We start from the raw sequence: 12,222 nt of genomic DNA on the forward strand, positions 1-12,222 counted from the left end.
ACTCTTGGAGACGTACGTGTAAAGAGAGCTTCCCACTATATTTATAGATATAAAACTCTTAATGGGTATTGTTACTGTAAACTTTTGCGGGCGAAGAAGCGATTCAATATCTATTGTGATACTCTCTTGAGTGCATGGAACATTATAATAAGAGACAAATGAGGAGTCTAAAGAAATTTAAACCCAAAAACTCGATCTGATGATGTGAAGCAAAACTATGTGATTACTGTCAATCCATACGAGAACTTAAATCGACAGATGAAGATCTTAAATCAGTATATGGAGGATTTGATTTAATATATAAATGCTTCTAAACAATGGTTAAACTGTAACAAGTGGATTCTGAAAATGAAATGAGCGATTTGGTGTTTTTTTTTTTAATTGCTTTATGTGTGAGTGAAGATGTCGTGCACTTGATTCAATGCCCAATTAAATATTTCCACGTAGATTCCCTGTACATTGTCAAGCTTAACAATATCGTTAGCATATCCATTACCAAAACCCTATTAGACATCAAAGTCCATCATTGGTGCACTCAAAACTGAAGCATTAAAGAAACCTGAGAACCCAACAATTATTGATGGAAAAGGGGCACTTCCCAAAGAACCAACTATTCCCTCACTAACCACAGCACCAGGAAATTTAATTGGCAGGTGTTTGCTCAACTCAATAATGGCTCATTAGTACACTTAAAATGTACTTTAGATCTTCGATGCACTCATAATGTCATTGATTTCTCCAGCACGAATAACCTCCTGCCCCAGATGAACCACACAGATAATGAAAGGAACTTAACTATGATCAGAAACTTTGGAATCCATGCCCTAGCTTTGTGGAATATATTCACCACCTAACCCTAGCTGTCAGACAGTATCATGCAATCTTTTTATGTACGTTTGTGATTCTGTAGCACGTTTTCTGTATGGAGATGCTCGAGAGATCGAGAGAGAGAGAGATGTATCTGTCTTGCTTCGAGGGCCGAGCTTAGGGTTTTGAATATTTGTGAAATTTGGAGCAGAAAGTTGACCAGACGGAGCCATTTTGTTGTCCTGAATTATAGCTTCATTTGGTAATTGGCCAAATAGTAATTGATTATATTTTTTTATTCTCAGAATCAGTTTTGAAACAGAAATCTGTTTGGTAAATTTTTTATTTCTGGGCACAAATTTACACAAATTTATTCCCAGAATCAGTTTTGGAACAGAATCAATAAACAAAAAAAAGTTATTTTTTGATTATGGGAACAAGAATCAGAAATGGCAAAGAAATTTTCTTCTTCTTCTTCTTCTTCTTGATTTTCTTCTTAACCCGTGGCCGGTCGCCGGCTGCCAGCCACTGGCGACTAGCCATAGCTAGGGCCGGAGAGGGCGTCGCGACCATCGCTGGTGACCGGCGAGGGTCCCTCTCGCCGCCTCGGCGAGGGCCGCCCTCGTCGGATCTGGCGAGGGCAACCCTCACCCAGGCCGCTAGCTGCGCTCACCAGATCTTGCGAGGGTGGCACTTGCCCAAGCCGCGAGTGCCGCCCTCGTTGGATTTGACGAGGGCCGCGATGCCTTCGTCGGCCCTGGCCATGGCCAAGGAAGGGGAAGAAGAAAAAAAAAAGAAAAGAAAGGAAAAATAAAAAGAAAGAAATATTAAAAAAATTCAAAATATTATTAATAAAAAGAAATTTTGTGCAGTTACCAAACGCATTTCTGTTCTTTTTTTATTTCAAGAATAGAAATTTTGAGCAGTTACCAAATGCCTTCAAATGCTTAGAAATTATTTTCAGAAATGGAATAAAAAAAAATAATTTCTAAGCAAAAATTATTTCCGGGAACAGAATGGTTACCAAACGCACCATAAAAGCCTTCCTATGTTTCCATGAAGAAAAATTTTCGTAGCCCCAGAATTGGTTGATTTAAAGATGAAATGTTCTATTTGGAAACAGCAGATGCCCGGTTTAAATCACATCTTCTATCCACGCCCGTGACCAGTGGTTGAAGCCTTACTCAATACAAGTGAACCGAATGATTTACGTGTATTTGTGAAGATCAAACATCAAATTGAAAACTCGAATATCCTATGTCATTAAAAAAGGAAAATGTTTAACGTGGACAGTAATTTATTTTCCTACATTTCATCAGTCACGAGGAGAATTGCTGTTTAGGGGAATCTTTCAACTACAAAGACTACTTGCGGGAAATCTCTTTTACATCGATGCATGCTCTGTTTATCTATATTATATTCGGCATACGCTTTGCCTTAAACAGCATGTATGTAGAGCGGTAGCAAAAACTGACAAAAAAGAACAAAAAAATTGAGGAACCATGGGCCACTTATCGACATTTTCAGTGCTTGGGGAAATTCCAGGTCTCAAAACTGGAGTCAGTTCCCAATTACGAGTAACCAAATCAACTGATCATCGTGTTCCCTTTTGTGTTTTTCAATCTGCTACCAAGATTAGACATGCGGACAGCGCCCTTAATCTATGGTCTGCACCTTGATATAACACTTAGAAATTGTCTCAACTTAATGCCCTTATCACATATTTAATCTTGTTTATTATAGTAGATGCTCGTCACAATCGACGTAGAAGCCCTAGGTTACTGAGTGTAATGATGCTTAAACTAGGGCAGTCTGAGACTCCGAGAGGAACCCGGTGACCCAAAAGGTGAAACAATCTGATCCTTTTGGGCCTGGCATTTCGGGCCACAACTTCAAGTGCAATTTGAGGCTTGGGCCGGTGTTCGGGGCCCGGGCATGGAAAGAAGATCCTGGGATGATCGGCAATCAACAGCTGCTCAAGGCAGATAATTTTCTTGAAGGGAAGGCCTTTTTGTTAATCATCTTCGAGCTAAGCTAGGAATACCGTTGTATCATGTTAAAGTGTGGTTCATACTATCCATTAACAGGAAGGTACGGGTCCTGTTCCTGGGTAGGTAAGAGGGGTTTCGGAGGGCTGCCACGGTGGGGGACGCAAGGGGCAGAGCCCCCTGGCCATCAGAGGGCTTTCATAGTTTGGACTCGGATCCATGAATAGCTACTGAATATATATAGTTTACTTCCCTTGTAATTGAAAGTTGTAATAGAGATATGAGAGGTACTAATTATAGTGGAATTTATTGCAGGATGTAACCTTAGTTTAAGAGTGAACTATGATAAAACCTGATATCTCGATTTCTCTTTCTTGCATTCATTCTCTATTTCGTTAACATTTCATGACAATCGACCTTGTGGTCCATGAATAGCGAGATCATCTCTAGGGTTAAGGTTGATATGTCTCGTAGATTGGGAGAGGAGAATCTAACGTTCACATAATACATTGCTCCTTTTGCAACTAGAGACATGCCTGGAATCATTACGAATTCGCTTCTTAGTGTTGCTGTTTCAAATGGCCATCTCACATTGAACAGAGATCACGGAAGCTAGACATGGCCACGGGCCGGTTTCGGCCCGGAACCGGCTCGGGTCAAACCCGGGACCGGCCAGTTGACTGGGCCCGCAGTTCGGAATCGGAACCGGCCCGTGGCCTACGGGCTCGGTTCTGATTCCAACAATTTTGGAACTGGCCCAGAACCGGTTCCAAAAAAAAAAAACTTTGATTACATTTTAAGTTCAAGCCCATCTCTCTCTCTTTTTTTTCCCTAAATTTGATTACAATGTACATTTTGATTACATTTTATATTGAATAATTCATTATTTCATAATTTGATAATTCATTATTTTTTTATTTCATAATTTATTTTTTTAATTTTTACTGGCCGGTTCCGAACCGGGCCGGAACCAGAACCGGCCCAGAACCGCCGGTTCCGATTCATACATGTCTAATGGAAGCCATTAGATATAGAATGCGTGGAATGCTTGATAGTATGTATCCATACGGCAAGAAATAATGAGGAAAACTGATCAAGGAAACTGTGTCGAAGAAGAATACGATGGCGAAAACTTTCCGTATGCATTTGCAACTACCATTCAAATGTCAAAACCTCATTCAAATGTTTAGAAGAACTACCATGAACTCCAGCAAAGCTACAGCCTCGTTACCCTTAGTGTTCGGTACGACATTGTTGGGAAAGTATACGAGTTCCCTCGGCTAATGTATCTACCTCAAAGTTACACGAAACAACAATGTTCACATCCTGTTTCCTAAACAATCCGACCGTCATCCTAGCCAGGACTTTAATGGCTAGCGAGAACGCCAAATTCGGCTTCAATTTTGCGCCCTTCATGCTTTCCTCCATCTCCTTCGATGATCCATCACTAGAACCATGAAGGACTAATTGAGATGTCGTCGTGTTCTTCTTACTTTGATAAAAGGTTGGAAATGTCCCGGCCGCAACTTCCTTTTGCTCGAACGAAAGGGAAGTCTTTCCCCCTTCCTTGTACAAGATCCCACTCCTGGCATTCGGGTTCTTAGCCTTCGTCCTTATATCAAACTCATGTTCGACGATACCTTGGCTAGAGTGCAATGTCTTCTTGACGAGGAAATGATCGATGGAGAAAATGGGGTCCTTGGTCTTAATGAAAATTGAGGTAATGCTCGCAAGAACCGCAAGGACGAGGAGGACGGCGATGAAGACCAAAAGCAGACACAAGAAGCAGCAGCAACATGACCTCTTGCTCTTGGCAATGGGAGTGCGGTAGCGCTCGACGATAAGGGCATTTTCGGGCGGGGGAATGCGGTAAACCTGGTCCTTGGGCACTTGGACGACGTAAGTGCCCATGGGGAAGACTTCGCGCTGCTCATTGGGCCTCAATGGGTTGGGGTCAGGGTCGGGGTCAGGGTCGGGGTCGGGGTCGAGCACAGGCAGCTCGTGGCTAATGGCTTCAGTGCTGGAAGAAGGGTGATCCCGCTCCTCCATGAGAAGATGGGGAGCGGTCAGCAAGAGGAGGGTTAGGTCGCTGTTTGGAATAGGGGGCTAAGGAGGTACAAACGGCGGCAGCGGCAAGCGTCGTGGTGGTGGTGGAAGAATGGTAAATTTTGGAGAACGGAGAGAAATCAGGTGGGAGGATTACTCTGTTGGTTTTGGACTGAATGAGAGGTTTGAAGTGAATAAGCCTATAATTGGAAGGTGTTTCAACTTTCAAGAGGCCAAAACGTATGAACAATAACTCAAATCTAATGGTTCCTCCTACATTAACGCAACAGTCAAAAGAGGAGTTAGTTAAAAATAAAAAAGCTACATTTTCCATTAGGAAGGATAATTAGAAGATTCCATTAAACTTGATACTTTGTTAAATTGATACTACTCTAATCTAATCTCATGCTAATATCGTTTTACGTCGTTTTATGGTGGAATTATGGATAGTCGATCTAGGTCAATTATATGGATAATTTACGTCCATAAGAAATATATCGACTGAAGTAGATAGCTGCATCTGACCAAAAAAAAAAAAAGAAGTAGATATCTGCAAGAAATAACTAGCCTCGTTGAAACGATTATCATGCCCATGCATGTGGTTTTACTACATATAGGTTATTGTTCAATTTGCTTTTAACATTTGACATTGAAATGGTCAAGACTAAATTTAATAATAAAAGTAATATAATAAATCAAATAATCTAAGAAATTCAAATACAATAAGTGAGACATTATAAAATGAATCGTCAAAAGACAAATATAAAGAATCATTTTAATTCAGCATAATTATAGAGTCTCGACATGTCACACCCCGACTCCTAAAAGCCTACAAGTATAGAGGAAATGACACGATCATCCTTTTATTCGTTGAACACAGTCTCAAACATAACAAACATTAACATATTATCAAAATATATATGTATCTCCATCTTTATATCTGATAAAACAACAATTTGGTTATAGGATCAGAAATTTAAAATCCATAAAAAAGTATATGTATACATCTCTCGACTCAGCAAAACCCAACAACCATTATCAGACGTATACATCTATCTCGACTCATACCCAAAGGTCCAACTATCAAAAGTTTGCGGCGGATTGCGCTCTCGTCCTACTTTTTGCTATAAGGACTCGAAAAATATTAAAGATGAATGATATAAGGAATCATAGCCTACTGAGTAGTACAAATCTCTTTTAAGCATATCGAGCATCTGTTGTGCATATTCATAAAATAATATCATAAGTCAAAGTGAGTTATATTACTTACAACTATGTGTATAAATATATGTGTATGTATACATAAAAAGTATTCATTTCATAAAAAATATCAAAGCAAACATCAACACATTAGTCCATTTATCAATCTAATGCTCAACATCAAACTATGACAATGCTTATCACCTTAACTTGGCTTACCAAGATTCCCCCTTAGCTAGGTCTTAACAAATATTAGCTGGTGGCTAGGCTCGCAAAGATGTCTTAAAAATAGTTTGCATACTCCCAACCCCTCAATGGGTTTGGAACATAGTGACATTGAGCATCAAATCATTTACTCATCCTCCAATAACTCACAAATAAAATCTAGAATCCATCTCACAACTCAAATTCATTAACCATAACATAATGATTTTCACAATTCAATTCATCAAGCATTCATAAATTGGTAACCTTTCACAATTCTTTTCATAGAACTTTTCGCAAACCATTCATAAGTAATCGGCTCGAGTTATATTCAAAAGGTACTTTGCCATTTCAAATAATTAAAAGGGTCGTAAACGCCCAACATGGCTTTATGAAACAAATATGATATTTGCACCACTTTTCTTTTCAAAGAAATATCAAACCATGTGATGCGTCTTTCATAACTCATAACATATTTTATCCATATTACTTCCAAGACATGATTTTATAAAGTCAAAGAAGATATATACACCACTCACCTAAGATTGCAAAACCAAACAGCAAAAAGCTATCTTGAGCTAATGAACTCTAATTCCTATCAATTAAGCAAGAAATGAGTATCAAAATCAAGTAGAGAAATATCTTAACTAAGACTTGACTAAATTAGGCTTTTCCTGTGACAAAAAAACTCTGATACGCCAACAAAAAGCTCGCCCAAAGGGGACTCATAATGATGTCCACTATAGTGTGGCAACTTGTGCACCGAATTTAGTCGCACTATAACTCTCTCTAACAAACTCTGATTCAAAGGAGCTTATTATCAAAAGAAAACTCTATTAAAGTACTAAAAGACTCTGAGTTACGCTGACCCAAAAGATGGCCGGAGATAGGTGAAAACCATTGCTGAAAATAGTAATTTGTAACTGGTTTTAACAGAGCGCGCATGCATTTTCAAAATTTCACCTCGACCAAACTGTAACTCCAAATCCACTTCTTTAAAATCTCACAGCTCCACAACACTTTAAACTTTCATTATTAGATGATTTTGCAGCTAAAGAACTCCTATATTGGACCCTAAAAACTAAAATCCACTCTAATCCGAATTTACAGTTGAGCTAAATAAATTCCTTCAATTAGATAAATAAAGGGTTCAGATCCTTACAAAGCGCTACAAATTGGAGTTAATTTATTTTGTTAAGGCCTCCATTGGGTGCATGAGATGAATCTCTCTCTCTCTCTCTCTCTCTCTCTCTCTCTCTCTCTCTCTCTCTCTCTCTCTCTCTCTCTCACAAGCTGCAGATATTCAGAAAACACCCCCCCCCAAAAAAAAAAAAAAGCTGCAGATTTAACTGAAAATGGGCTTAAATGAGATAGAGGTTGGGCTTGGGCTTAAAATTGTTCTCCTCTTGTAAGTGAAGGGTCTGAATCCTTACAAAGTCCATTTGTTGCACAACAATCATTCGTTTTATCCAATAAATTTCTAGACTCAAACTTATCCCGTCCATCCCGTAACAATTTTGATCTGTTTTCTAAAGCAATTCAAATCCCCGCTTTTTCCTTTCCTCATTAAATTTCTATCTTACTCTATCTTTATTTTTAAAGAAATTTTTTGTTTTTTTTTTCCTTTTTCGACTAAGAGTGACCTATCTAGGTCGGTAGTCAATATGCAAAACAATCACATAAAAAAGGGATATGTGCACTATAAGTTCTAAAACTTGTAAAAGGTGCAATCGAGTCTTAAAACTTATCAAATTGGTTCAATCGAGTCCTAAAGTTAACATCGTTTAATTTACTAACGGAAAATACTAACGTGGTGCTAACGTATATTATTTTATTACTTTTCTTGAGACATGTGGCGATGACGTGGCGTCCAACAAGCGCCACGTCAGAAAAAATTTAAAAATATAAATTAAAAGAAGAAGAAGAATATCCCAACCAGCGGTTGTGGCGGTGGCCAAGCCATTGCCGATGGCCGCCGCCACAGCCGCCCGGAAGGGCCAGTGGAGGTCGCCCGGGCCTCTCCGAAGCCCGGCGACCCTCGTCAGCCCCAGGCGAGCCCCCGGCGAGGGCCTGTAGCCCCGATCTGGGGGAGGATGCGACCTGCGCCCCAGATCTGAATGAGGGTCGCCAGCCCTCGCCTAGGGCTAGCGAGGGTAGGCGAGGGACGGCGAGGCCTCGGCCAGCGTCGCCCACCCCAGGCGAGTCCTCGCCATCCCTCGCCTGCCCTCGCCGACCCCAGGCAAGGGTCAAGCGAGGGTTGTGCCCTCCCCCATATTAGGACTGTAGGCCCTCGCCAGGGACTCGCCTGGGTTCGGCGAAGGTCGCCAAGCTTCGGGAAGGCCTAGGCAACCTCCGTCGGCCCTTCCTGGTGGCTGTGGCAACGGCCACCGACGAGGGCTTGGCCACCACCACAGTCGCCGGTTGGGTCTTCTTCTTTTTCTTCTTCTTCTTTTTTTTTTTTAATTTTAAATTTTTATAGCTTTTTTCTAATTTAATTTATATCTTTTTTTAAAAATTCTGACGTAGCGTTTGTTGGACGCCACCTCATCGCCACGTGTCTCAAGAAAAGTATTAAAATAAGACACGTCAGCACCACGTCAGCATTTTTCATTAGTAATTTAAACGGTGTTAACTTTAGGACTCGATCGAACCAATATTACAAGTTTTAGGACTAGATTGCACCTTTTACAAGTTTTATGACTTCTAGTGTACATATCTTAATAAAAAAAAATAAACTAGAGGTCGGTAGTCGCAAGTCAAGTACGTTCGAGACATCGACAAGCACAAGGCCCTCAAAGTCCACACACAATCAAATCAAATCGGGCCATGGTGACAAAAATCGGGCTTTGAAAGAGACAAACATCTGCTGAAACTTTTTCACAAGTTGGTCCTCCCCAAGAACCATGAAAATTCAAAAGAGCAGACGAGCAAGAAGATTCGGATTTAGGCCGCAGTTCATCGACATTTCAGGAGCTAGAAGTTTCTTGATAAGATTAGGGATCGTTCGCATGCATCTTCCACGTTCATTACCCAAAAAAGGAGTTTGCCGAGTGGCCGTGCGTATCACACAAGGAAAGGTCAAAAGAAATGGATCGATTCAGCACCCCGTGAGAACTGGTTTCGAGCCTGAATTAGTCCACGAAAATCGCTACGTCGCTGTGCTAATTAAAAGCCCCGGCATGTTTTTAGGGATTTTAATTGAATTTCGTATGGTTTCTTGGTGAACAAGGGTTGCAATGATTGGCTGGTCGTTAGTGACGATGATTGATCGAAATCATTATGATATTCCCGACCGGTGGCGCGTCCAATTCGTCATGTTCTTTTGCGGGGAAATTAGTCCCGTTTTGCCTAATAAGATCCAGAGAAATTCACGACGTGTGTGGGAAGGAAAAGATGAGGAAGTGTCCGTTTTCTAATATGGTTTTACCAGAAAGAAGCAGAAAGTGTCACGGTGTGACAAGTCCTCTCGACCTAAAATGGATGAGGAACGATGTCATGTTCAGCTATTAATTCGAGATTGTAGTGTTCATTAGGTTGGATTCTCTTCTCGTTGGACCAATATGGGGTACCCATAAATCTTGTTTGTATACCACCCATTTGCCCAAGGATCTCGCCGACGCTAATGGGACATAAGCCGTATGTACCATTCACCTAATTGATACGATCTGACAAATCGATAGAAGTACAATAACATTGACGGACGGTTTGTGTTAAGTGAGATGACAATGACTCGAACTTCAATTTAGTGAGAAAAGTGAAAACTAGTTAGGAACTCGACAGTTTGGCGCGAAATTACGTTAGCCCTTGTGAACTTGACTTAATGAAGAAATCTAGTTGTTAATCATAATTCAGGATGAAATTGTCTTTCCTCGTCATTACATAGCGAGGACCTTTGAATTGATTCAAGACAACTTATTATTCGTAGTGAAGGTTGACCATTGATTTCATTCTATATGAGATTAAAACCCGACATCATTCGGCTCATCCGAAATGACACTCAACATTAATCAAATCTCTCGTGACCAACGGCGCATGTGCACACACATTGTTGCTGACAAGTGACGAACAAAACCCTAATCAATACTTACCCAAGCGGATCTATTCTCCCGGAAAAAACGAGGAAACTTCCGCTGCCTTGAGAACACGACCATCAACATTTGTTTTTATGCTTTGCTCCATTAGTTTAGGCATTAGATGACCTCTCTCGTTCTCTGTCGCTTTCGTTTCTATCTTGGGAAACATCTCTTTTTATTAATATTTGGTGAGAGGCTGGCAATTGTCCCTGCACCAGACGGACAACCACCCTTCAACGATGCAAGACAATTCAACAACAACTATTCACATCTCAAGACACTCTTAATTGCATGTTACAGCTTGAAAACATCCAACTTATTGAACAAGTTACGTGACTTTCTTATCTAGTTACCCGACAAGCACGTCCTAAGAAGTTCGTTAATTAAATTCCTTGAAAAAAAATTCAAAACTGGAAAAATTGAAGAAAAACGTCTAGAAAGAGGAGGGAAAACCATCGATAGCTCCCGCACCTTTTGCTTCGATCTTTCCAAAGCCGGCAACCACTGTCCTCGTCCGTCCGATCCCCAAAAGCCACGTGGGCCCCCCCTCCGGTCAACGGTCAAACTCTCTTCTCCCTATAAATCCATAAACCCCTTCGCGCACTGCGCAGAGACCACCGCCACCATCACCATCTTCTCTGCCTCCGTCTCCCAAGAACATCTCGCATCGGAAAAAGAAGATGGACTGCTTCGACTGCCTGCCGGACTCCATCATCATCGACATCTTCAACGCCGTCGCCGACGTCAAGGCCCTCGCTTGCTGCCGCGCCGTCTCCCGGCGCTTCCACTCCCTCGTCCCCCACGCCGACGCCCTCCTCCTCCGCGTCGACCGGGTCCTCCCCGACCCGGGGCCCGACTCCCCCTTCCTCTCCCTCCTCCGCACCCTCCTCAGCTCCGTCTACCACTTACTCTCCCCGCACCCCGCCGCCGCCCCCGAGCCGCCCAACAACCCAACCCGGGTCCTCCGCGGGTTCGCCCGGATCCGGGACCTGGAGATCGAGCTGCCCGCCGGCGACCTGAGGCTCGAGAAGGGCACGGTGGTGAGGTACAGGGCGGTGTTCGGGGAGCAACTGCGGAGCTGCGTCATCCTCGGGTTCCGCCACGGGCGCGGAGGGGGCGGGGCGGGGGAAGCGCAGGACGGCTTCGGGGAGGGGCTGAAGGAGCGGGTGGCGTGGATCTTGAGCGCGCTGGCGGGCGCGTCGGCGAGGCGCCGTTACGTGGCGAGGGAGGTGGCGAGGGAGCATGCGGGGCTGGCGCGGCTGGCGGTGAGGGACAGGGACGGGGAGGGCGAGGTGGTGATGGACGAGCTGGGGTTGAGGGAGGCGGCGACCGCCGCGGCGGCGGCGGAAGCGGCGGGATCACACGGCGAGGGGCCGAGGAAGCTGGTGGTGCCGACCCTCAGGATGTCAATGCGGCACGCGAGCACGGTGGAGATTGCGGGCGGCGGCGGCGGGGTGCGCCTCGAGGGGCCCATGCTGGTCGTCGTGAGGCCCGACGAGGACGGCGGCGCGGCGGAGGACGACGCTGAGCTGGCGCTGGAGGCGTTCGGGGGCGGAGCTTACGGGGAGGCGGTGAGGGCTTTGCTCAAGAGTAGGAGTCATCAGCTGGAGATGAATCCTTTCTAAAAAAATAAAAACAAGACTGTATAAAATATGTAATTTAAACATTTTTTTCTTCTCTTTTTTCCTCCATTTTTGGGGAGGCCATTATTCTTTCTAATTAGAAACGTGTAAAATGATTAGTATAGAGTGTCTTTTCGCATAGGTTTTTTTATTAGATTGATGTCCAGATTTTTATTTATAACAATCGAAATGATGACATTCAAGGATAAGTTCCGACATATGATTTAGAAAATAACTAAGTTCCAAATATGTTTGATTTTGGCTACGTAAGACATTTGAACT

The 12,222-nt window shown here is 42.8% G+C and overlaps 2 protein-coding genes across 2 annotated transcripts; one reads left to right on the plus strand and one right to left on the minus strand.

Moving 5' to 3' along the window:
- Positions 1-3,918: 3,918 nt before the first annotated feature.
- Positions 3,919-4,998, minus strand: LOC130139724 (NDR1/HIN1-like protein 13). Its single transcript, XM_056317328.1, has one exon. It carries the CDS (start codon positions 4,842-4,844, stop codon positions 4,029-4,031), a length of 816 nt encoding a protein of 271 aa, XP_056173303.1. The 5' UTR covers positions 4,845-4,998; the 3' UTR covers positions 3,919-4,028.
- A 5,623-nt stretch (positions 4,999-10,621) lies between these two features.
- Positions 10,622-12,075, plus strand: LOC115675111 (F-box protein AUF1-like). The gene has a single exon (XM_030597728.2). It carries the CDS (start codon positions 10,999-11,001, stop codon positions 11,941-11,943), a length of 945 nt encoding a protein of 314 aa, XP_030453588.1. The 5' UTR covers positions 10,622-10,998; the 3' UTR covers positions 11,944-12,075.
- The last annotated feature ends 147 nt before the right edge of the window (positions 12,076-12,222 follow it).

The sequence above is a fragment of the Syzygium oleosum genome, unplaced genomic scaffold, assembly GCF_021117445.2.
Source record: "Syzygium oleosum isolate NSW1041296 unplaced genomic scaffold, Sole_v2.1 Sole_v2.13, whole genome shotgun sequence".
Lineage (NCBI taxonomy): Eukaryota > Viridiplantae > Streptophyta > Magnoliopsida > Myrtales > Myrtaceae > Syzygium > Syzygium oleosum.

Excerpts from the sequence above, each read along its gene's own strand:
- LOC130139724 (XM_056317328.1), bottom strand. The coding sequence starts at position 4,844 with ATGGAGGAGCGGGATCACCCTTCTTCCAGCACTGAAGCCATTAGCCAC.
- LOC115675111 (XM_030597728.2), top strand. The coding sequence starts at position 10,999 with ATGGACTGCTTCGACTGCCTGCCGGACTCCATCATCATCGACATCTTC.